The sequence below is a fragment of the Marmota monax genome, unplaced genomic scaffold, assembly GCF_021218885.2.
Source record: "Marmota monax isolate L192 unplaced genomic scaffold, Marmota_monax_Labrador192_F-V1.1 WCK01_AAM20220418_F8-fsc00122, whole genome shotgun sequence".
Classification (NCBI taxonomy): Eukaryota; Metazoa; Chordata; class Mammalia; order Rodentia; family Sciuridae; genus Marmota; species Marmota monax.
Window position 1 is genome coordinate 1,616,408 of NW_026695223.1, and position 26,073 is coordinate 1,642,480.

The 26,073-nt window shown below is 38.4% G+C and overlaps 1 protein-coding gene across 3 annotated transcripts in view; it reads right to left on the reverse strand.

Moving 5' to 3' along the window:
- Positions 1 to 465: 465 nt before the first annotated feature.
- Positions 466 to 26,073, reverse strand: part of Ptn (pleiotrophin) — a 98,014-nt gene continuing 72,406 nt past the window's right edge. For 2 of the 3 annotated variants that reach the window (XM_046434135.2, XM_058575732.1), the window contains exons 2-5: positions 24,047 to 24,162; positions 22,812 to 22,985; positions 20,152 to 20,313; positions 466 to 1,246 (exon numbers count right to left, since the gene is read on the reverse strand). In XM_046434135.2, the coding sequence (XP_046290091.1) occupies positions 1,191 to 1,246; positions 20,152 to 20,313; positions 22,812 to 22,985; positions 24,047 to 24,161 (507 nt within the window). In that variant the 5' untranslated portion in view covers position 24,162 and the 3' untranslated portion in view covers positions 466 to 1,190. Of the gene's footprint in view, positions 1,247 to 20,151; positions 20,314 to 22,811; positions 22,986 to 24,046; positions 24,163 to 26,073 lie in introns of those variants that run through there. The other variant, XM_046434136.2, reaches the window with a different exon arrangement.

The following is a 26,073-nucleotide window of genomic DNA, read 5'->3' on the forward strand; positions in this document are numbered from 1 at the left end:
AAGGGTTTTGGACTATTTGCGGGACTGTGATTCCCTTGGGAGATTTTGTTCTAGTTCACCTTAACTCTTTCCTGGTTCATGGGCTGTTTGGCTAAATGATGATGTAGGAGCAACTTGGGGATGGGATGCAACCCATACTTATTCATGTTTCCTATACACCACACACACAGGCTGAAGGTTGACTCTCTGCAATATTTTTTATGCACCTGAATTTTGACTGAAACACGTCACATGAAGACAGGGATGGAAATTTCAATGTGTGGTGTCATATTTGTAATCCAAATTTTTGGTATTTTGGAACGTTTCAGATTTTGGATTTTGGATTTAGTGATGCTTGAACTGTAGAAAGTAGCAAAAACGTGTGTCACATTTGTGCCCATAGTGATGTAACTAATTTGAATGATGAATTCTCACTGAAATTGCACTGAAGAGTGCAGGTGACAAAAGGAGAGCCACAAAATCAAATTATTGCACACAAAAGCACCTTTTATTCAGCATCACCTTGATTTATTTTTCTAGTATTTTTTCCTCAGATGGAAAAATAATTTCATCAAGAAAACATCTGTTTCTGCCAAAATGAAAAAAAAAAATCATGTTTTAATATTTTAATTAGAAAACAACAGCATTGCACTAGGGCACGGTTCTGCCTCTCTCCCTCCCTCATTTTGCTGACTTACTTTTTAAAAAAGAATCCAATGGCAGAGAACAAGGTATTTTCCTCAAATGGAGTGATTATATTTTATTGCTGCTTTGTTTAGTATGTACTTTTTTCAATTTGGGAAAAAAAGAAAAGTCTAGGTGAAAAAAAAATACCTAGAAAGATAGAAAGATACGTAGTTTACATGTTCACAACATTTAAATTGCTGCCAAAAAAAGTAAAAAAAAAAAAAAAAGTAAATGTGAAATATCGCATAACTTCAAAAACCTTACCTCAAGTGTCTATCATTTACCATGTACTATAAGTCAACTTTCTAAATGGGATTACAGTCCTTTATTATAAGCCCCTAGTGGTACTATGGTATATATTTAAAAAATGCTACTACAAAAATTTCTTTCCTCATCATTTTGCCTATTGTGTACTTAAGCTATAGATATTTTTTGAATAAAAAGCCTACAGTAGGTATAAATGCAATAGTTAACTGATTCCGGTTGCTGATGTCCTTTTCCTGTTCCTCAGAAGGTGGGATCATCTAGTCCAGCATCTTCTCCTGTTTCTTGCCTTCCTTTTTCTTCTTCTTAGATTCTGCTGTGATTCAAAAGAGAAAGAGAGAAATCAGCCATCAAGCTACTACTCCATAAGGGAAGGGGAAGCCACTTTTCTTATAATTGGTCAGAAATTAAAAGATAAAATTAATAAGACAAGGTGCTTACTTTTGGCAGTTCTCTTGGTAAATTGACAGAAGTGTGTGTGTGTGTGTGTGTGTGTGTGCACGAGAGTAGCCAGGAGGAACACAGCCTACCCTGGTGTAACTATAAATGCCTGTTATCTTGTTGGTTGCCTCCATGTGGTATGGAAAACATTGTTTGGGGGTCCTGCTTAGAGAGCAAACACAACATGCAGGCGTCTATCTCAGGAAATTAACCAGTCCCCCACTTAGTGGAAACCTTCAGGAGCTTAGCTTAGCTGAGAAAGCTCTCAGCACTCTCATTCCTTTGACTAGGAACTGTTTATGAGCCTTAGCATTTTTTTTTCTCCAAAGCATAGTGATTCTAAAATGCCTCCACTCTGAATATGGCCTCTGCTTACATAGTCAGCAACTGATTTACATAGAAGAGAACAATCATGAACCACACATAGTCTGCCTTGTACTTCCCTGAAGGAGCTCCTAGTCTTGGTGAAGCTAATGGAAGAGGCCAACCTGAGTTAAACCAGGCAAGCAAAATCATGAAAATTTAAATCCACATCATATACAACCACAAGACCGAGATCCTAAGTAGAATAAGATATACTCCATGTTTGTATAAATTTGTCGAAATATACTCTACTGACATGTATAATTTAAAAGAGCAAATTAAAAAAAATTAAATCCAAAGGCTCCATCCTTTTCCACTCAAACTTCTTCCTTCTCTCTTTTGCTAATAAGAGGATACAGTAGAGGGGAGAACACATTTACTTTGGCTGCAAAGACGAGAATGGTCAGAATCCCTGAGCTAGAATCCCAGAAGATACTACTAGTTGTCTCTGAGCTGCTTCACCCATTTGGTTCACACTGATGGCAGAATCATACCAGCTAAGTACAGGGTCTGAAGTCAGATTGCCAGAGTTTAAATTCTGGTTAAATCACCAGGCTACTGTGAGACTTGGGGAAAGTAATTTAATGTTTTTGTGTCTCAGATCACTCACTTTTGAGTGGGCATACGAATAGTACCACAGCATAGGAAAACAACCACAAGATTAATATCCAAATTAAATGAGTTGCCTAAATCCACTGAGAACAGAATATAGCACAAATAGCTCAATAAAGGTGAATAGTTATCATTAGTTCACAATAGAATAAGAACAGGGGACCATTTCTCTGTATAATTAAAATTCTTCATCATCACCAAGACATTCATACTGAGCATGTCACTGAACGTGGTAGGCAACAGAAGAATGGCCATCAGGAATTAGAGCATTGTTGATTAAGGAATCATGCCCATCAGAAACACTGTACACTTCCCAGGTCATACTAAGTAGAGCTGGAAAAATTTCCATTCCTATTTATTCTCCTCATCACCTTTTCAAGTAGCTTCCAAAGTCCACTGCACACTAGGCAAAGCAGTAATTCTATTCAATGTAATTTTCCAAAGCTTCCTTTACTGGGCTTCAAGAGTGTCCAATATGCAATTGAGTCAGCAGTTTCTAAAAGCTGGCTTAATTATTGGCCATAAATATATTCATTCGGTTCATGCCTATCCTCAGCTTTCCCCATTTCTATACTGAAGAGATTTAATCTTTCATTCTCTATCTTTATTTGCTTGATTTTATAAATGTCTCATTTCATCAGCCTATGAAATGTGAAATAACCAGAATTTCCAAGTTCAAAGATACACGTAATGTCAAAGAAGGTATTCTGTTTAATTTCTGGACAAATATTTAGTGTTTAAACATTTAATAATTTCTAGTCACTGATTGACATTTTAAGCAACAGCTGCACATTAAGATCGTATCTTCAGGGAACAATCTAGAATATCAACTGGGATCCCAACTCCAGTTTTCCTTGTCTCAATTTCTTCATGTGCCTTACTGAGCAACCCTTGGAGATTTGTAGTAGAATGGTTACTTGATGTAGTATTTTCATAGTTTAGCTAACATGACCCTATTTTATATTTTATATTTAAGTCTGAATGGATGATATACGAATCGGCTGTTTTGTGTACATTTATTTTATAAAACTTGAAATTATTTTGAATATTGTGCACTACTGATCTAGCTAATGTAGGTTGTCCATCTCAATAAACACTTTCCAAATTCAACTTGGCAAAGGCAAGAGAAGTGCCTCTCTGTTACCTGGGCCTGACATTTCATTTTTCTTCACTAATTAACAACTTTCCCAGTGCCAGGCAATCAACCGCTTGCCCAACTAATCTGCACAATGCCAATCAATTTATTCTTCTGACACAATTGGCACATCATTCTAACACGAAGTCTTTAGTAAAACCCAATGGAAAGATGGAAGAATTTGCATTTATAATGAGATCATTTTGATTTTTCACATAACTAATAAGTGTTTGAATTTTTCCAAATAAAGAAAATCAGGTCAGTAATATCGCCTCCAATCAAAGCCACCTTTTTTTTTCTGACTTTTATTTAACTGGCAGACTAAAGGAGCTTATCATTGCTTATCTCTGTGGCCTCAAGAACTTATTAACAAATTCTCAATTTTGACCTGGCATATGTACAGAATTTAAAATAGTATCATGAAACCTATGATCTAGCAAAGACCTGATCTGACTCTTTTATGTAAGGGATAAAACACAGAAACAATCAAATCACCTCCCTTTACTTCTGTCTTCATATTTGTACTTATTTTTATTCCCCAATGGGTCTTACCGTTTTTTTCTGTCTAGTCTTTGACCTGAAACCTAGTCCTCTTTGTCAAGCTCATACTTCCATTACTGCTCCATCCTATCACTTCCTCCCACCCTTCAAGCGCCAGTTTTAACATTAGTTCTAGTTTGCTGACTTCGTGGTTTGCGTTAGAAGCTCTCCTTCCCTTACTGGAGCATATACCTTTGGGGTTGCCATTGCCACTAAAGTATTAGTAGTGAGGGAGCGGAATCTCTACTCACTGTTGTATGTCAGCCCAGGGCAAGGTGATTTATGCATAACAGCTGATGAGGAAACCTTCAGTGAGATGCATAAGTGTGTCATTTGACAAGAGCAAGCCTCACTTCTTCATGGTGCTGCCTTGTGTCTTTCTAGCTCAGCCTCTACACACATTGCCTCTGCTGCATATTTTTCCTCTCACCATCTCAGCTTTACATAGCCAACATCTACTCATCCCTATGATCTTAGTTCAGTTTCACTTCTTCAGGAAAACCTTCCAGAACTCCATGCACAGATGCTTATCTTGTACTTCTCAGTACTTTTTCCAAAATTAGAATGGAGCTATTAGTTTTATTTCTAATTCACTAATATGCACTTCTACTTCCAACAAGGGTAGAAGCCCATTCTGTCTTTTCTACCTGTATCCTCAGTAGCCAGTACATTTGTGTTCATGAAATACTTGTTGCACACAGACTGGATAAAGGAACACTTGAATGGGGAACAAACAGAGTCAACTAATCACTATGTGGAAAAACGGTATCTCTTAAGGAAAGCCAGGAGTGTAAATTCAACTGAAATCTTGCTATAGTTTAGTACATCTTTAAACATAAATATTTTATGAGGAAAGGAATTATAGACAGACATGAAATTTATCCAAATTTCTTAACACATTTTCTTGTCTTTAACGTAGAAGCCTGGATTGATAAAACCAATATCCCATTTTAGTAGTTCTTCCAGTTTATAGTGAGAAATGTTTGCTGTGACCATCAGAGTCATGAATTGGCCTGGAGCAGGGCTGTAACTAGATAAACTCAAGTACTCAGTAATGTGGTCTTGTAGTGATAGTGGCCACCCTGCAAGGTATTCAGAGCAGAAGGACCTGATGTGGAACAGTAGGGCACCTTAGTTCACACTGAACAAGAGCCAAGTTGCAGGTCACACCTTAAATAATACCCCAGGCTGACACTCTTCCCCACCTGGAATGAGGCTGTGAGGCACACACAAAAGCAAGCTGGAAATAAGCCATTGTCAAAACGTGACTGTGAAAGGCACCTGCTGAGAAGTGACTTGTTCTGCTCCTTGGATACTGCCCACGAGGACATCACTGCGCTGGAAACTCACAGTAAGGCCCTTGGTGCTGTTTGACTTCCTGTGTTGGCAAGCCTTGGTCCTTTCGTTAGCCAGTTTTGCATTGATGAAAGCTAGGGTGCATAAAAACTGGGATATGGACCTGAGAGAGGAAGGCAGGTGTGCCAAATCTTGTGCTACTCAAATAGAAGCAAGTTTTGTCTGAAGATATGTTTGAAAGTGTTCGAAAAGTCCTGAGACTTTCCAAAGGAAAAAGCCTCAAAGATTCAGACTTTATTCTACGGATCACAGGAACTGAAATTCCATTTTTACCATATTTTCTACAAAACTCAAAATTTCACTAAAGAAATTATTTTAATATATAACAACTACTGACAGGAAAGAAGAAAGGAAGTGGGGAGAAAGAGGAAGAATTAATATGCACCATTTCACAATAAATTCTGAGTCCATGTATTTTTAATTCTAAATACGAAAAAAAAAAAAAACCTTAATAAACAATGAAGTAATAAAGAGCACAATGAATGACCTTTGGGTTCCATGAGGCAATGGGGAAACCAGGAAATGTTGCTAGGATCATACTGAGAACCAAGTCCTAACCTAGAGAATTAGTTCTAATCGATATCTGCCACTCAACCAGCTCTGTAATTTGCAGGAAATCAATCATTCTGCATCTGCTTCCTATAACCTGGAGATTATAAAAATCTATATCTTTCTCAGAGGGCCATTGGGAGTATTATGTAGGATTATGACCTTTGAGATCTCAATTGACCACTGCTGTCCAAAAGTTTTCCATTTATTCATTGAGCAAATATGTACTTCCTTTCTACTATATATCAGGCTAAATTCTAGATGCTGGGATATAGTAATGAGCAGAACAAAATTCTGTCCTCATGGAGCTGATATAAGTAATAATTTTAAGATATCCCTATATCAATCTTTCAGAATTGCACATAAGTTCATATTAAAATTATGGGCAGAGGTGGTTGCTACTTTTATAGCTTTGAGGCCCATTTTTCTTGCTTCTCATTTACCATTACATTCCAGATATACATAATGTAAAAACCTAGAATATCAACAAGAAGAATGAATTCCTAGAGAAAAAAAATATGCCTATCAGTGATAACCTGAAGAAAAAGATAGAATTTGTCCCCTATGAGTTATTTCATATTTTAAAAAATATTAATTACTTTTCTGGTTTGAAAGGCAATCCAATATTATATTAAAATAAAGAAATACATATACATTTATTAACAAAAATTATCCATTATTTCTCAATATGTTTAATTATGGGCTGTATTTATGTTTTCTTCCTATGATTTAATTGGGAATACAGTAACAGCTAATCAGGAATATTTTTATGCTAAATATTCAATTGCATCTATTTTCCATCACATGTACTTTGAAACATGACCAAGTAGAATCCCTTTGTGTCATCCTCTCCCCTTATAACCTTTCTTCTTTTATAGGTCATTGGAATCATTCCACATTTTGTTATTATAAATAATAATTCAATGGTAGTTTTATTCACAAAGCATAACATATTTAAATTTTGCCTTAGTATAGGTTATTAGAAGAACACTTACTGGATCAAAGAGTAGGACATTTTTAAAGTTCTAGGTAAGAACTGACAACTTTCTTTCCAGGAAGGAAGTGCCAATCTAAATTCTTAGCAATTTATGTGAGAGCGTATCATAGCAATCTTGTTCTCAAAAGGCAAAAAAATCAAACAACACGCAGCATCTCTTTTCCATCTATTCAGAGGTCCTTTAGGAATACAATTGCCTTGCAGTTGGCACAAGTAAACATCTACTCCCACTTTCTATATATGGGAACTCTGGAAGAAATGGGGTTGGAAGAGGGCCTCGAGAGAATAACATCAATTTAAAGGTTTCTTGAAGACTTTGACTGAAGATGCTTTTCCAAGAAGCAAAGAGCTGAGAATTCTGGAACTGGCTAATGTTAGTCAAAGGCTTTGCTTTGATTACTTCATTTCAGATGGCCTGCTGTATGCACAGAAAACTAAGAGGGAAGTCAGGAGATAAAGTAATTGAGAGGAGCCCACATTGTAACTCAGTCAGCCTCTGTTTGCTGCTGACTTGAGAGGCTTTGGTCATTAAAGCCAAGGGAAGGAATATTGATTAGACTAGAAATGAGAGACTTGTTCCTTAAAAATTCATACTTTGTGGATGGTAGACACACTCAGAAATGCACACTTCAGATTCAGAGGTCAAGGGCCAGTGGCCATGGACTGTCATAAAGACCATTATGAGTTTGTTTCAGGAGACTTGTTCAATAAGTCACAAGAACTCATTGAAAGAAAAAGAACACACCACTATCAGACAGTACAATCACAATGTAAATACACCCTAAATCCTGGATATCACCAAGATCCTTCTATTCCTTCTTGAACCTACTAAAATAACTCACTCACTCTTAAGATCAGCTGCTTAGAGAAACCTAATTCCTTGCACCACCTCAGCTGTACCTCAGAACTGATAATAAGACTTGTTGAATTGTGAATGTATAACTTGAAGGTCCATCCAAAGTCCAGGCTCTAATAGATTGGGCTTCTTAACACGGCACCATTCATTAAATTTCCAAACATTTCCATTTAAATCAGAGTAGCACATATTAAGTAGCACAATGCAGAAAGAAATTTCTATCTATTTGAAAATCAAAGTATCCTCCTTAAAAAATCCATTTAATATATTATTCACAGATAAGCTTCTGTTGAATAAAATGTGTAGTAATTTTGCTTCTTCTTTGACTTCTTGTGTTGTAGTACCACTTGCCTCATTTCCTGTCTCATGAACTCCATGCATGAACTCCTAGGAGCGTGCACGGAATACATGCTGCCCACAGAACTGCATACATGCATATGCAGGACTGCCCTTCAGTGCTACCTGCATACACACAGGACTGCCCTTCAGTGCTACCCACATTCTGACACTTTCCTGCCCTCACTGTCCTCCTGTTTCATCTTCTCTCCATCTCATCACATCACCTCCCCCTCCTTCTCAACCATCTGCACTTCCACACATATGCCTTCTATCAAGTATAAAGAAATAAAAATAGAGCATTCACCCGTGTGCAGACATGAACTCAATCTCCACAGCCCTTCAGGAGCTTCTATTTTACTCCTGCTCACTTTGGGAAATGGCTCAGCTCTTAACTGCAATCCTCAAAATCGAAAGATCCTCCATGAGAGCATTAGTGAGTAATGTAGATGCAACTGAAGGTTTAGTGGAGGAAATAAGGAAATTATTTCATCAACCAAATAGAGCAAAAGTAGTAAGAGTCCTTGAACTTGTTTGTTTTCTTACAAAGCAAGTCTGCAACATCAGTAAATGAATGTAAGCAAATAAGATTAATAAACAAAAATAGTAATAAATAATAAGTAATAATAATAATAGTAACACATGAGTAAATATAGTAAGTAATATAAAGTCAAGTCAATGTTGTGGAATCCAAACTCCTTGGCACAAAGTGTTTAGCCTCTTTCCCCTCCCATCTCTCTATTGGCCTGTCATTAGATGAAGCCAAACAGGTATCTACTGGCTTCTCCAATTCTTTAGGAGGCAGTTTGTACTGTTGAGTCAGAAGTGGGCAAATCTGCCAATGCTCAGATGTCCTGCAGAAAAATCTTTACACTGTGTGCACCAGGCAGAAAATCACCAAGGTAAACTACTTTTAATTAACACATTTGCATCACATTCTTATACGTGAGCTACACCTATTCTCTCCCCCTCCACACTCCCAGATGAGAAACTGATGTTTGCTTTTCTTTTATCCAGCAAAAACCTCTGTTCCTTCCTTAATTTGTGGGTCACTTTCAAGACATTTTATTTGTTGACAGTGATCTCCTCATCCAAATAGATTCACTGACTTCTCCTATCCCAAAACAGGAAGGAAAATTATCTCTTATATGACATTTAAATATTTAAGAGCTTATATCTGCAATAATGAGGACATAGGTAAAAAACTTGCCCTTTCATAAAGTATTGCAGATTATACCTAGCCTCTGTCAGAAATGAAGCATATTATTATAAGCAATAGTAAGTAGTTCCTACTTAGTACATCGTTATTTCCCATTATCATGTCTGATGCCTACCTTAACATAATATGACCAGTGTTACTAGAAAATCAAATTATGATTTATGAAAAGGGGGAAATTTTGAACTCCATCACATGTGAAATTCTAGTACGTACAGCCCCATAAATTGTTCCATATTTGCTTCCAAACGGATTTTTCTTTTTGGTTCAAAAAATTATAGACATAGTCAGTAGATAAGAAGAAGGGGAATAGGCAGAGGAAGCAGAAGAGGGAAGGCAGGGCAAGGAGTTGAAATGGAGTAAATCAAATTCCACGCATGCAATTTTGTCCAAACAAACCCAACTACTGTGTATAATTCAAATGCTCTAATAAAAAAGATTGCATTGACTAAAAAAAAAATCACAGAAATAGAATCAATTGGTATCCCTCAATACACTCCAAGCCCTAACCCCTATACCTCACAGTGTGAACGTATTTGGAGACAGAGGCTCTATCAAGGTAATTAGGGTAAGCCCAAACCCAATACGGTGTCCTCGGAAGACGAGGTGCTTTGAACAGACACACACGTTAATGAAGACACAAGAATATGGCCACTGCCAAGCCGAAGGGCAGCTCAGAAAGCACCAACCTGTGACATCTTGATCTCATACTTCCAGGTTCCAGAATTCTAAAGAAACACATCTATGCTATTCAGACCACACACAGTGTGGTGTTTTGTTATAGCAGCCCTGGCAAACACATGCAGCCACAAATTAGATGTCTGTATGTGCTTTAGAGTATCCTCATTCACTGTAGAGGGACAAGATGCATGTGTATTATTTTTCATTTGTCCAGCAGAATTAAAATTTCTTTTTAAATTTTAAATAATTAAAGACTGTAATAGTATGTAATATAGGATTTTATACTCAATGATGGTTTCACAAATGCACATTGCATTAATTCTTTCACCCATCTCCATGCCTGTCCTCCCAACTCCAAACAGGGAAGGTGTTCATGCTCTATCTATAGAAGCAGCAAGTATCCTAAAGAGCTTTGTCTGCCCTTCTTTACACTTTGTAGACAGCAGTCTTCAAAGTTGAATTTTATTATTCTTGTGCATCTGAGTGAGGATCTGAAATAATGTTTTTTTTATTTATTTTTTTTTTTGTAGAATGAAAATTATTTTCAATAGCCTTGCGAGAGAGTGCTATGAATTTGTTTATCCGAATTAAATATCTCTGGGCCCTACCTCCTATGTGCCTGAGCAGCAGGACACCAGAGAAATTTTTACCTGCATCTTGTGCTCTGAATTTCTGATGAGCTTTTCTACAAATAATGTCTTTTTTTTTTCTTTTCTTTTCCCTGCCTTTGTACGCTAAGCACCAGCCAGTCTACTTTGACTTCCCTGTGGGCTCCTGGAAGCTCTGCATCAGTGCAAAGCTGAGTCGAGTCACTGTGAGCATGTGATGTATCCTCACCGATGGCACTGCTTTCTAGTATGGCAGTGCCTAAGATCCTGGCAAAGCACAGTCTCTGTGAATTTCGCAGCAGAGAGAAGACAGTGCCGTCTAGGGTCTAGACTAGGAGGATGCTCAGTGGAACAAGGTGTCTTACACCAATATTTCTAACTTTCAAGAAATGTGGCCCCTATAATTGAGCCCTGTTCGAAAAATACAGCACAATAGCAACCTATAATGACCCATCTCCTTTTGGCTTTGCTTCAATCATTATACAAAGGCATGCTCAGGTCAGGAATTATTTAATAGGAGTCAAACAAAATTTTTATTATTTTATTTTATATTATCAAAACAAAATATCATCATCATCATCATCATCATCATCATTCAGAATATCAAAGACACCCAGGAATCACTCACTTTGGGAAGCAGTGGTATAACTGAAAAGAACTAGAAATCCACTGTCCTATCTTCATGTTCAAGACTGACCATTCAGTGGTGGGGTGACCTTGGATAAGTTGCAATCTTAGTGTCCTAGATTGTAAAATGTGAATACAATTGTTTGGGGATGCCATGAGGTATAATGCAGACAAAGCATGCTAACGGCTTAGCATGATTCTGTTGTATCACAGATGATCAGTGAATAGAAACTGCTTTAATGATGCTCAGTAAATGACATTTGCTACAACTTGAAACACCAGAAGAAATTCTCCATTCAGAAGTCAGAAAGGAAAAATGCAAAAGTTTCAGGGGGAGAAAAAATCAGGTCCTCAACCCAGTAAGTAATTCGTGTGAGCATTGTTCTATTATACTGCCTTCCTTAACATTAATTATTGTATGGCTGTTTTCTGTGTGCACAACTAATGAGTCTCTGAGCGTAGAATTTACCCAGGGAGATGAAAGTAGACACACAGTATGAAGCAAACCCTACCTATATTTATAGCTCCTAGTTCTCACATCTGCCCTGGCAATTAGGACCAAAAATTATTTACTAAAGATGGCTGTGAAACATGAGATAACTACTCTTTCAGGTAAGCTCCTTGTGTGTTAACCGCAATTTCTCTGCATATATTTGAAGCCAGTGAATGTATGAGGTGTCCTAGTGAGCCAGACCAGACAATTTAGCCAGATACATCATTTTTTCATTCCTGCAAATCAGTACACTTAACTGAGTTCCTCCCATGAACCTGGTCCTCTGAGATGCAGTAAGTTATGAAGGTGAATAAGATGTGACTCATAGGAGTTTCTGTGTAAGGCAAGGTAGATGTGCACTCAGCACAGCATAGTGAGTGCCTCCTCAGAGGAACCTCTCTCAGAGAAGTCAGTGGCTTGATATTTAAGAAAAGAAGTCTGGCAAGATTCTACTCTGATATCTTTTCTAGTCCTTAAGCAAAATTCTTGGCCTGAAGGACTTTGAACTTCACCTTGTTTCATTCATAGCACTAACTTGGTTAGCCTCTTCTCTGTCATGACCAAGTTCAAAACTTACCTTCTGAAAAAGACTTTCCCTGGTTACTTTCTCTACACTATTCCTTTTCAGTCAATTTGGTTTTTAAGGTCACCTATTCCAATATGGAGTTATCACTTCAATTATTATTTCTTTATGTTTTCACTCTCTGTCCACCTCCAGTAGAACATGGCAATAAAAGGGGGGACTCACTTGTTAAGTATCACGAGCACTTAATATACTCTTCACCCCATTGTAGGGCTTGTATTAGATTTTATAAATAAGTGAATAAATTAGAAATGGTGCCAAATGACTAGTCTTCCTTTTCATAGCATTTGTTATTTGGTGTGAAAACACTGGAATGTATCTCTCTGCTTCTGCTGCTCCACTTATAATCCCATTAAAGTCATTATTTTTTCAATGGTGCTAACTCTAGTGTACAACACCCACTCAAGGAATGAATAATGCACCTATCATCCACTCATGCCCCCAGTGACCCATCTCCTTGCCACTGAATGGGCAAGCTAGATTTTATAGAACGCATGATAGGAGGAAAAGAGTCACAGGTGCAAAGAAATAGATGCATAAGACATCACAATGCATTCCGCCATCTTCTGAGGACTGGGAGTATTCTTGACTGGTGCAGAGTGTACCAGCAATGTCTGGCCCATGGGTCATGCAAGAGACCAATTAGGATGACTCATGAGCAGGATGTCTCATTATGTTTACATGAGAAACTTGGATACCAATATCAAATAGATACAGGGAAGGAACTTTTCATAAAGCAGGGGATATTGCATTAGACTGCCTTGCTTGTGAGCTCTATAACCTTGCCCTAGGCATTTAACTTCACTACATCCTCTGTTTCCTCGTATGTAAAACTGAAGATGATAATACTATTTTAGAGTTTTGTGAACATTCAATGACTTTGCATGTCAACAATGTACTAAACTATGACACTAAATAATTATTAACTATAGATACTATTAAAATCAGCATAATTCTTCTCTTGCCTGAAAAATTGCTGAAACACCTACCTCAAGAAAGTGATTTGGAAAAAAAGGAAACAGTCTCAAAACCACTGCACATTGACCAAGAATTTTTAACTATAGTTCTTAAATTTTATCTTAACAACAACGCTATGAGGTATTCATTATTAACACTAATTTACAAAAGACAAAGCTTATCATTCTAATAAGAAAGGAACAGAATTAGATCTTCTCACCTCAAGTGCAATATCATAGGAAGGAAAATATAGGTGTTAAAAGATATTTCCACAAGCAGAATACGAAATTTAAAAATCTTGAGACCAAACTGAGAAAGAGTTCTTCCTCTGATAACGAACTGTAGAACTCCCACAAGGTACCCCATGCTACCACTCCAGGTCAAATTCAAGGGCAGTAGGCAGTATGCCTGCCCCATTTTTCACCCCTGTCAGTGGTTATGGTGGGGGAGGGGCAGGTCCTGGGCTAGCCCATGGTGGGATTCTGCCCCTCTACCTCTCTCAAAGTCTCAGCCTAGCAAAGCCCATCTAAACAGTGTTGCTATGCTCCTTCCTGAGGGGTGTCAGAGCCCAGAAAATAGAAATGATGGAGAACTTCTTTTATCTTTAAAGGAACTAATAAAAGCATCTATTTAATAGACAAAGGATCTAGAACACTGGGACTATCCCTTTACTGACCCCTTTTCCCATTTAATAATCAGCTGCCAAACACTGAGTCCTGCACACAGAGGAGCCTTGACTTAAATGGCGACTGTTCTTTTGATCTTCAAAGATGAATTGTCAAACCTAAGAGAAGGCTGGGCACTTGTCCAAAAGAGAGTGGCATAGTGGCAGAACTTTTAGAAATAGCTGGGAAGAAATAAAAGGAGTTGGGGTTATCATGAGCAGGGAAGTTGGTCAAGTGTCTGGTTGCAGCACAGTGTGGATTGTTAAAGAAGGCAGGAGGAATTAACACTCATTCCCCAACCACCTACAACCCAACATCTATCCAGGGACTCCTGCCTCTGCCTGTCCCAGGAACCATTTGAGAATGTCCTTTCTGTTGGCAGGTTCAGAGGCCAAGTTCAGAGGCTGCCATGAATGCCATGCTAACTTTGTCAAGACCAAAAGGAGTTTCACGATATCTTTTATTTGTCCATCTTATTTTAAAAGCAATGACCAACAACTGCCATGTGAACAATAATCCAAGACCCTGGAATGTTCCAAGATGATCATAAGGCAATATCTTCTGTGCCCCCCAGGAAATTCTAAGTTCATTGGCTCCTCCCACACAAGCCCCAACCCCAGCCCCAGCCCCAGCCCCAGCTTGACTCTGCACTCCAGACACTGATGCCTGCTCCTTGGGGCCATACCACACACAGATGGGACTGGCTATAGGGCCATGATTCCAAGACAGATGGGTGTCTCCTGGAAGCCCTGCCTGTCTTGGCAATCCTCTAATTCCATAGGGAGCCAACCGTCTAAGGGGATCCCTGAGAAACAGCCAAGGCTGGGAAAAGAGTTACTTATCCTCTGAAGAGTCCTCTACTCTGAGACTCTTCACAGAGCTGTCAGCACAACTGACTTTTATTTCCAGTTTTCTTCACTATTTCACAGATCAATTAGCCCCACAGGAAAAAGAAAAAAATTCAGATGGTTCCAAAGAGGAAAAACCTAACTCTTTATACAATGGGACACTCAATTGTCCCAAATAAGACCACTTCCGTCCACCTTTTCTCCAGGCATCAGGGCCTCATCTAGTCCAAGAAAAGAAGCAGGATGATTTTAATGATCGACTCCAACACGTTCCAACATTCCTGCTCGCTCTGGCAGAGGAGCTCACAAAATACCAATTCAAGACCCTTTCAGCATCCCCTCTTGTGTTTAGAGGTATAGTCTGGAAAGCCAAGCACACATTTCCCAGACTCCCCTGCAACAGGGGAGCGACCTAGTTTCTACCAGGTAGATAGGTTAATGGATGGAGACAAAAGTTAGTAACTCACAACAGTGGCCAAACTGACGATTCTGGAAAGAAAAGATGTGTAAGTGTCTGGTTTAGGAGACAGCTATAGTGGAGTTTCCAGGGTTCAATTCTTCACATCATACATGCCAGCCAGTGGGTAATTTCAGTAAAAGGGTTTCAGCTAGATCAGTCACATGGTGTGATTAGGTATTTCTTCTGAATCTATTGCCTTTGGCTTCATTATTGCTGGCTTTGCAAGACTCAAGTCAGATCCTTCAGCCCTCCCAGAGAGTCTTTGAACTATATAAGACCCTTGAATAAACACCTTTCTCCTAAACTAGCTAGAGTAGATCTTGCTATGCCCCAAACTCTGACATTTATAGGATTTTTTCAGTAATTAAATAAAACTTAATTAAAACTTTTTAGCTCTTTTTCTAAGAAAATAAAAGCTGAAGTCTCCAACACAATCATTCACTAATATATCAATGTTAAATTCTTCTAATAGTTAAGCACATTCCGGTTTCAATTTCTCAGTTGAGTAATGATCCATCCTCAGTTTGACTTTCAATTCCCAGGTAAGCTGCCTTCCAAATAGGCATCTTTACAATGTTATGTCTGCAGAGGAAAATAAAATTGTATGATTGAATGTTCTCTTTGGTGTAAGGTAGAGGCTCCAATGTGACATTGATAAGCATTGAAATTGTGGGCTCAAGCTAGACTATAGAATCAACACAAATTTTCAGAGCACTAGGAAGGGTACCTTCTACACCTTGAGTGACGCTGATGTTGGCCTGCACTAGGGTGAATTGTAAAGCAGTTTTTAAACTAAGTGGTATATTTTAACCAAGTGTTTAAATATCGACTTTAGATATTAAACCTCCCCTTCTTTCTCAGTCAAGTCTTATAGTCTTTTAGCCTTATTAGTAGTTGTCAAAATCAAGGTTATTGTTCAGTCTTCTTCAATTCACTGTTGAATAAGTCACAACCTTATCCACATCTTTATGTTCCATTCTAAAATTTAAGCATGTGTTTTCACACTAGAAATCAAACAGATTTATATTAATCCAGTACCATTTCCCAAAACAGAACAGGTGAGAAAGTAAAAGAGGTAAATTTGAGGGGTTCTCGAAAACAACACAAAATGAAAACAACACAAACAAAACTGAGCCTGATCATGGGTTTGATGAGAAGGATAATGATAGAGGAAAAGCATGTTTTTGTTTATGCATCCATTAATTTAAATTACATGAAATAATTAAGCTTATTTTTTTCTTGAAGACCATGATATCCTATGCAGTTATTTTTGAAAGTCTGCTATAAAAAGTCCAATAGTCCCTGTTTGAAAAAAGACAAAAAATATAAAAGATCTCAGCAAGAATGAACATTGAAACTGATTCCACTAGACAACAGGACAGACATGGCTGAATAATTGATTTTCTGTCATTTGACACTGAGCATTAGCACAGATAGGGAGGTTCCCCAGAAACTACTATTTAATGATTTTAGATGGGAAAATTATTTAATATTACCAGAGTTTCATGAGTTTTAGGTAACAAGAGAAAGCATGGTGCAACTGAAAAAGCAGACGGAGTTTGATGTCAGTGAACTATGGTTTTAAATCCTGCTTCAAGGACTTAAAAGCTGTGAAACCTCAGGCAAGTTGCTGAACCTCCCTGAGCCTATGCTTTCTCATATAAGGCAGGATAAATAAAATTGACTGCGTAGAGTTGTTTTGAAGTTTAAATTAAGTGATGAATAGCTCCTATCACAGTGCCCACTTAAAATTAGTATATTTCTACTTGTCTTTCTCCTCTTCCTGCATCGATTTAAAATAAGAGAAAGCATTATTGATTTATTCTTTCCTGAATGAAGAAAGTCATTTCTATTTGGACCACTTTGGGAAAAGCTTAGGTAAAGGACTACCACTGCAGTTTCCACTAGGATTTGATGGATTTCAGGTGCAAAACCTTTTTGCTTAGCACTCATTTATTGCATAAATATATGTTCACTACCTACTATGTGCTACCTTGTTCTAGGCATAAGGGATACAATAGAAAACAAAAAGGCCAGGTTCCTATTCTCCTGAAACATATTCTGATGGAAGTCTTCCAGAATTGTCTTAAAAATAATATTGCAGATAACATCTTCTTCCATTTGACACACTTGTCTTGGGCTTTACAAAGCTAACCTTCTACTTCAAAGGAAAATAAATCCCATACTCATATGGGATTTAGATAAGATATCAGCAAGGTGCAAAAGAGAACACAAGTTTAGAGCTGGCCAAATCTTGGCTCTGTCATTTATTAGAGATGTAAGTAAATAAATTAACCACTGTTGCTCAGTTTCTATTATAACAATATTTACCTGTAAGGATATATGGCATTATATGAAATAATATATGCAAAATACTTTGAGCAATACACAGGGGTAGAAACAGAATAAGGGTGCCATTACAGATTCCATTTTAATGATTGCTAATTTCACTGATCAGAAGAAAATGAGCTATCTTAAGGTTATGGTTTCAAATAATCCACAACCTAGGTTATTTGAGTAAAACAGTACAGAATCATATAAACTCATGTATGCCACTTGTTACATAGTATTAATTAATTAATATTTGGTACTAGGGATTGAACGCAGGAGGGCTGAACTCCTGAACAACATCCCTGCCCTTTTTTATATTTTATATAAAGACAAGTTCTAACTTTTTTAGGTCCCTGCTAAACTGCCGAGGCTGGCTTTGAATTTGGGACTCTCAGTCTCTGGCGCCAATGCGATTACTGACTGGAGCCACAGCTCCCGGTGTTATGTTGTATTTAAACCATGAAAAATACATCATGGAATTTGTGTGTTTTTCCCATTAAGAAAATTTGCTATCTGCCACATCTTCCTGGCTCAACTCCTACAATAAGATTATTCTTTGTGCAGAGTGTCTAGTGCCAAAAATGGCATTCATAAAAACCCTCCTCTGTTGAGAGGGAAAAGATTGGTTGGCTTTAACAAAAGCACATTATGCACAGAGGGAAAATTACATTTTAATGACCTAGAAAATGCATAACTAGTAGTTGAAACATGGCACTCACTTAGGCTAATCCATTTTCAATTAATTACATAATTTAGCTCATTACTATTTATGAACATTACAGAATGTCTACCCACCTGGAAGATTTTTTTCCACCATTATTTAAGCTGAAAGTCTGAAACAAACTTTTAACCTTCATCAAATATACTAGGTGGGAAAGGTAAAAAGTTGAGCTATCCACCAGTTCAATTAAAAGACTTGAACATATTTACTTAAACCCTTAGGGGTCTTTCTTAGTCATGGTCTGTGTGTTCTAAACTTATCAGCATCTTCCACATTCACCAAGCCCCACCATCCCCTACCTAATCACATTCTCACTTTTTTCTCCCCTTTTATTAAGCTGTGGTTTCTCCTTCCCTCTGTTCCAAAAACAATGCGCATGCATATATTCCCGCTTGATTTGTTGTTGGTGTTGTGTTTTTGTGGGGTTTTTTTTATTAGAAAATAGCAGCTCTCAATTTTGACTACATAGTGAACCTGTGTAAGGATCATTTAACTTTTTTAAACAACTGATGTTGACTTAGGTGCTCTAGTTTATGCTCATGCACTGGGATGTCTATAAGCTTCTGCAAAGAATTCTAACGTGCAGCTTAGGTTGAGAATCACAGTGCTGGAGCGCAGAGGCCTTCATTTATTTTTCTTTCCATTTTATATATATGCTGAATATGTGTAACAGCTGGTTTAAAAGAAACTAATTTGAAGACTATACCTCTGAATTCATTGATTTGGAGAAGTTTTACACTTCATAGATGCAGTGACTGGTTTTAATTTGATCCATGTGGTTTTCCATAATACTTAGAAAGTTGGCACAGCTACCCACAGCACTAACCTTAGCCCCAGTTTGTGCTTTCTAAAGACACACTAATGCAAGTGGAGATTTCCATAATCTGGAAAGGGCAGCCTGAGTCCTGGAGTGATCATTCACAAGTCCAACCTCATACCTGGCCATCCTGAAGTTGAAGGTAAACAATTTCGTGGACAACTCCATCAGAGGCCAAAGAGCTGGGCATGCATAAAGAATTCAGTACCAACTAGCCATTCCTCCTCAGCTTCTTGGGGATTTACTCTTTCCTGTTTTTATTCATCATATGGTCATTATTCTGAGTTTCTCTGTTTAATTTTTCTGGTATTATGAATTTGGGGAAGATTATTTTAGGGCTCAAATAGGAGTAGAATCCAAGAGGATATTTTAATTTAGAGCTCACTGAGACTTAGTGCATTGGTTAGCTGAGGCTTCTGTAATTAAAGTACCATAGAATTATTGGCTTAAACAATAGAGATTTGCTTTCTCAGAGTTCTGGAGGCTGGAAATCTGAGATCCAAGTGTCTGACTGGTCTGATTTCTTCTGAAGATTCTCTCCTTGGCTGGTAGATGGCTGTCCTCTCCCTGTGTCTTCACATGGTACCCCTGTGTGTGTGTATGTGTCCTAGTCCCTCTTCTTGTAAGGACACTGGCCATATTGGATTTTGTGAAAACCCCATTGCAGATAATGTCAGAGAGGTCTGATTTAAAATCTGCCTTGTGAACCCCCTAAGTTTGTCTCATCAGGACCTAGTTCTGCTGTTTTAGAGTTTGGAATGTATGTCCACCTATCTTGAATACACATCTGACAGCTTAACTGACAACTGACACCTTTTACTCTCCCCTCTCTGCCTCCCTGTCAGGTATGCAGAAGACATCAACTTGAATTCTCTGGCTGCCCGCACTGCTCGATATTTGGGACTTTTTCAATCACTTTCTTAAGTGGCTCCCTAAGATTTCCTTCTAGAAAATTCAGGATCCCACATTTGGAGATTGTGCCTGAGTCCATTAAAATACTCAAGTTGTGGAAGAAGGACAGGGACCTACCTTGAGGTTTGGGCTTGGTCAGCTTGCCACAGGGCTTGGAGATGGTGACCGTCTTCTGGCAGTCAGCATTGTGCAGGGCGCGCTTCAGACTGCCAGTTCTAGTCTTCAAGGCCGTATTCAGGTCACATTCTCCCCAGGCCTGGAACTGGTACTTGCACTCAGCTAAAGCAGAGTCAAATAAGACACAAACCCTTGAGAGATTCTGTTTTGGTGCCATGGTAATGACGGTAGACTTCTGTTTTTAATTTTTTGTATTGGGATAATTATAGATTATCAGATGTCGTTAGAAGTAATACAAAGAAATTCCATATGTTCTTCGCCCAGTTTGTTCCAACATGGTATTTTGCATAACTCTAGCCTGGTAGCACCACCACAAAACCTGCCACAGAATAAGTTCTGTGTGTCTATTTAAATCTGTATGTCATGTCAATGCACATCACTACCAATGCCATGAGCAGCTCCTAATGCAGAGGTCCTGTGCATCATCATCTATAGACATAGTCTTCTAACTTCTAAATGCCTGGCCACCAATCTTTTCTCCAACTCTTTAATTCTGTCATCTTAGGAATGCTATGTAAGTTAAATTATACAGTCTCTGACCTTTTCAAATCGTCTTGTTTTTACTTAGCATAATTTCTTGGAAATCCACCAAAGTTCTATGTGTCAATAGACTGCATTTATTATTGCTGACTAGCCTTCCATGGTATGGTTATACCACATTTAGGTCAATCATTCACCAGTTGAAAGATATCTGTTTATTTTTTTCCTCTACTTTTTTAGCTATTACAAATAAAAGTACTATACACTTTCATATTTTAGTAGAAAGAGAAGTTTTCATTTTTCTGGGATAATGACCAAGAAACTGATAAATTGCATGGTAAATCCATGTTTAGTTTTTTAAGAGAAAAGCATCACAATCCTTTCAAGTGCAGTTGTATAATTTTGTATTTCCTCTAGCACTAAGAGTGATCTAGTTTCTCTGCACCCTCACGAGCATTTAGTATTTTTACCACTATGTTTGTCTGTGTAGCTGCTCTGTGTAGCCACTCTGACATGTGTACAGTGATATTTCATTGTGGTTTCAATCCCCAGTTCCCTGAGAAAAACAGTCAAATATCTTTTCAGATGCTTATTGGCCACCTATGTATTATCTTTGCTAAAATGTCTGCTAATGTGTTTTGCTCACTTTTTTACTAGTACTTTCTTCATATTTTTCCTGTTTTGATAAATATATCCTTAAAGAAGTTAAACTTTTCATAGATGGAATTTTAAGGTTTCTATAGGCAAAACTAAAATGTATCTGAACCAGAGCCCAGTGTGCCTCTACTGAGCTCCTCATCATTCAAAAATGTACCCCAAGGACTTGGGATGTAGTTCAGTGTACAGTGTTTACCTAGCATGTGTGAGGCCCTGAGTTCAGTCCCCAGAACTTGGAAAAAATGTACCCCAAAGGTTACAGAGAGAAAGAAACATGCATTGGCCTTCTTCAACTTGCCAATAGACCAGTGTGCTGAGAGCCATAGCCAAGTAGGAATGGCATTTTTGGTTGAAAGGTGACCCTGCTCAGGGATTAGGGTGGCTCCAGGTTTAGGGTGGATCCTGCTGGATTAGGGTGGCTCCAGGTTTAGGGTGGATCCTGCTGGATTAGGGTAGCTCCGGGTTTAGGGTGGATCCTGCTGGGAATAGGGCGTATCCTGCTGCCTCAGGCGCATGCTCCTTGAGTTCTGGTTGAGTTCTCCGGGGTTCTGAGAGTAATTAGTAAGCAGAGAACGGTGGAGGGAGTGTATTTTCCCAGAACGTGCATGTAGAGTGGCAGTGAGAGTTCGGGAATAAAGAGTTGCTGTTGGAATCTACAAGTTTTTGTGGTGGCTAGGTTATTTTGTGCCCAGCCAGACTGCGGCATTTGGTGGCCCGTACGGGGAACCTTTGAAGCTTGCAGGTAAGTGATTTTGTGCCCAGCCAGACTGCGGCACCAGTGTACATTGCATTTCTCCATCACACAGGTATTACATTGGGGGTATTAGGTCCCACAATGGCCACAAAAGACAAAGCACCTGGGATTCAATACTGGGTTGAAGTTGAAAGTGTTGAGAGAATCTGCCTCAGATATACAGATCAGATCCACATGAGGCTGAGCAGTCAGTGAGAGGGAAAAAAATCTATAAAAATTGGCCATGACCAGCCCCTGTTTGATCAATAAGTCAATCTATAAACTTATGTGAAGGGAGGAGAGGAATTCAAAGAGAGAGGGCTTAAGTGTAACAGAGAGACACAAGGAAAAGGAAGTTAATAAAATGGGGAAAGAAAATTTAAGGAACTTGAAAGAGGAAACTTCAAAAAGAAGTTAGTTCAAATTTGACCATTAATACCTGGAGATATTTTTTGTTTACTCATCTGTTGGGGGGAAAGTGTCACTGGAAACCAGTAAGCACAGGACATATCCTGCATAAAACAACAAGAGATCACCTGGTCCAGAGTGTCTCACTGGTGCAGAAGCTGAGAAATCCTAGGGTTAGACAAGATGTTTGGTCATCTTGCAGCTGATAAAATAAACTTTTTTAGAAAGAAATAGCACCCAAACTCAAAAAGACATTTGATGGAAATACACCAGAATTATCTCAGAATAGACTAAAGCAGTAGCACAGTAGAAAGAGTCTTACCTCCAAATTGCTTTTTCCAGTTGCAGGGGATCTTACATCTCTGGGTCTTCATGGTCTGCTTGCACTCAGCTCCAGTGCGGGTGCCCTCCCGGGTGCCCAGCCCGCAATCCCCGCTGGTGGGCACACACACGCTCCACTGCCATTCTCCACAGTCAGACTTCTTCACTTTTTTTTCTGGACGTAAAGAACCAAAAATAATCAACATTCAGAAAACTGTTTATCTCCTAGATATAACTAGGTTCATCCTGAGAGCCTTAACTGTAGAGACCAGTTTACCTCTATCTTCTGTCCAGTAAACAGGAGGAATGTGACAGATGTCAGTCACCTGATCGAATCAATGAGTAATCAAGCAAAGAGAGAAAGAAAACTGAAAGAAGAGCTAGAACTACTACTAGTTTAACCCCTATATGTGTTAGAGACTAAGTGATTTACTGACATCTCTTTCTAGAAGCAAATATTTCTATTAAAAAAAATCAGATGTTCAAGGGCTGGGGTTGTGGCTCAGCTGTAGAGCGCTCGCCTAGCATATGCGAGGCGCTGGGTTCGATCCTCAGCACCACATAAAAAATAAACAAATAAAATACAGGTATTGTGTCCCAAATATAACTAAAAAGTATTTTAAAAAATTAGATGTTCAGAAAAAATTAGGCCGAAAGAGAAAACATTCAATTAAAACCAACAGTTATTAGATCATCTATTTCACTGCAGGTGGACTCCCCTTTCTGCTTTGTGGATGGAATAACAGACACAGCAGACATAACACAGACATAGGCAGACTCCCCACTCCACAGCCTGCTCTGACTCTGGGAGTGACACAGGGAAAGTGCTACATGGGCTTCAGTTTTCTTCTTTGTAAATTTAAGATTGAAACAAACATCCTTGTGTGACATTATTTGGGGAAGAGAGATGACATAAGTAAATTACTAAGAGCTGTTACTTCTAACACAGTGTCTCCTCACATTCTTTAGGCTTCATTATGAGAATCTCTTCTTTTACAGAAGCACCTGATTAATAGTCAATGTTCTATACAGGGACCCCCTAATATGATCATATTCCAGAACCTACAGTGGGGAAAAAATAAGGGAGATGTCTCTGCTGCTTCTAAATAATTAGAAGAAAGAAAGAAAAAAAGGGGGGAGGAGGGATTAAAGGCAAGGGAGTTGGGAACAAAGGCAGGGAGCTGGGTTTGATGGCTATTAACTGATGAAGCATTCCGTCCTAACTCTGCTGCTTACCTGGTTTCTCCTTCTTCCCTGCCTCAGCAGTGTCCACAGCGGCCAAAATGAAAATGAATGCCAAGAAGACAGCTGCAAATTTTCGACGCTGCTGCTGGTACTGTTGGGACTGCATTCTAGGAATAACGAGAGAAAGGAAAAACAGAGATGTCAACCTAAGACAGAGAGACATGGAACCCCTTGATGAAGGAAGGGCTCCACTTTCCATTTGTGGAATGTTGGCTTTCAGAAAGATGCATGTCAACTATTATAAGCAGAATTTTATCTCTTCTCCCCAGTAGCTGCCGAAATACATGATCTTCTGCAACCAGTCACGTATTTACAGACAAAATGCAAGTTTTCCACATGATTCCAGGAATTATGGAAGTGAAAGAATTTTGAAGACATGTATTTTAGCAGACTCCTACAGCAAATTTTGCTGATAGCATCACTTAGTAACATCAACAGCTACAACCATCTTCAGAATTCCTGATAATTCCTAGAAACAACCAGGGCATTGTAGTTCACAGGGCTCATTTGAATAATGAAAGATTGTCTCATACAAGTCTATGTTTACTGCTTCTCTTTAGAAGCATTGCTAATAACCAATGGCTTTGATAGTTTTATTGCTTTCCCGGATCATTTCACTCATCTTATCATTATTCCGGTATTCATTAATCGACCACAGATTGGAGCACAGAAGTAAAACTAGCACACCTGTGTCACAGGCAGCACCAGCTCTGAACTTATGTGCTCAAGAGTCTCTAAATTCTAGGATGCAGAGAGGTGTCATTATGTTCACTCATAACTGAAATTCTTCTCCACATTTGACTTGAATCAAAATCCCCAGATAACATTAGAAAGACCCTCTAGATCTTGAAGCCACTTGTGACAAACTGGTATCATATAGATACAGGTCACATCGCCAACACACCCCTGAAAGAAGTCTCAGTGGAAGGCCCAGCCCAGGGCCACCCAGTGGATCAAATGTCTATGGTCATTAGCTCGGAGCACTTCTTATTCCAAATGTGGCAACAGATGACTTTAGCTGTTTTTACACTCTGATCCAAATAAAACCTTTCATATATATAAAAGATTGAGACCACTTTATTCTCATTCAAAAATATCTATGAAATGATACCATTTTTGGTGAATTTGTCCCTACTTCAGGGACATTGGATATGCTGTCTCTTATTAGATTTTATTTTTCAACCCATCACTTGGGATCCATAGAATGAATAAGGCTCATTTCACTTCAGAATTAAAATTAATGTTTTGGTCATTTTGTCATTTCACCAACCATCTCCATCACTTTCTACACTCTAATATTGGATGTTTCATTCTTCCTAATGCTAAATTTTCATAATTGTGCCCAAATAATGGTCACACAGGAAGGTTCTTATTGATTCTGAGGGGTTTTTTTTCCCCCTATGCTTTTCATGGGGCATGAATAACATAAGAAGCCAATCTAGATTTGCTGGTTTCCAAGTCTTGTAAGAGTTTTCACAGTTGAGTACCCTGGGCATCTCTATGATTACAATTTTCATAACATTCACATAGCATTTAAAATTATTAGTTGTAAAGTGAACCAAAATATATGTCTTCCAACTTTCTCCTAAGGCTGATTGAGAGCCTTCTTTCGGTGACTAACCACTTTGGCAAGAAAAACTGTTCATTTGTGTTTTTGTCACCTTTTCATTTGACTTTTCTTAAAAGTCAATCAACTTTTCAGCTTTGAACTTTTAAATTTTAATAAATTTCTTTCTAAAACACCCCATGGATTTGCCTTCATGTTTAACAATTACCTAGAAACACCTGAAGTGTTTTGCCTATTGTGAATTAGATTACTACGAGAATTTGGAAATTCCCACTGAGAACATTCAGCTGCTAAGGAAACTTTCTGACCAAGGAATGGGACCATCCACCGTACTCTTGTAGCACATGTAGATGAAGAGGGGTGAGAAGCACCTTGGAGTCCTCCAGGGAACACGGTCACTTGGCAGAAGTGGAGCAAACTCCACCTTCCACAAATAGCACAATAACATGCA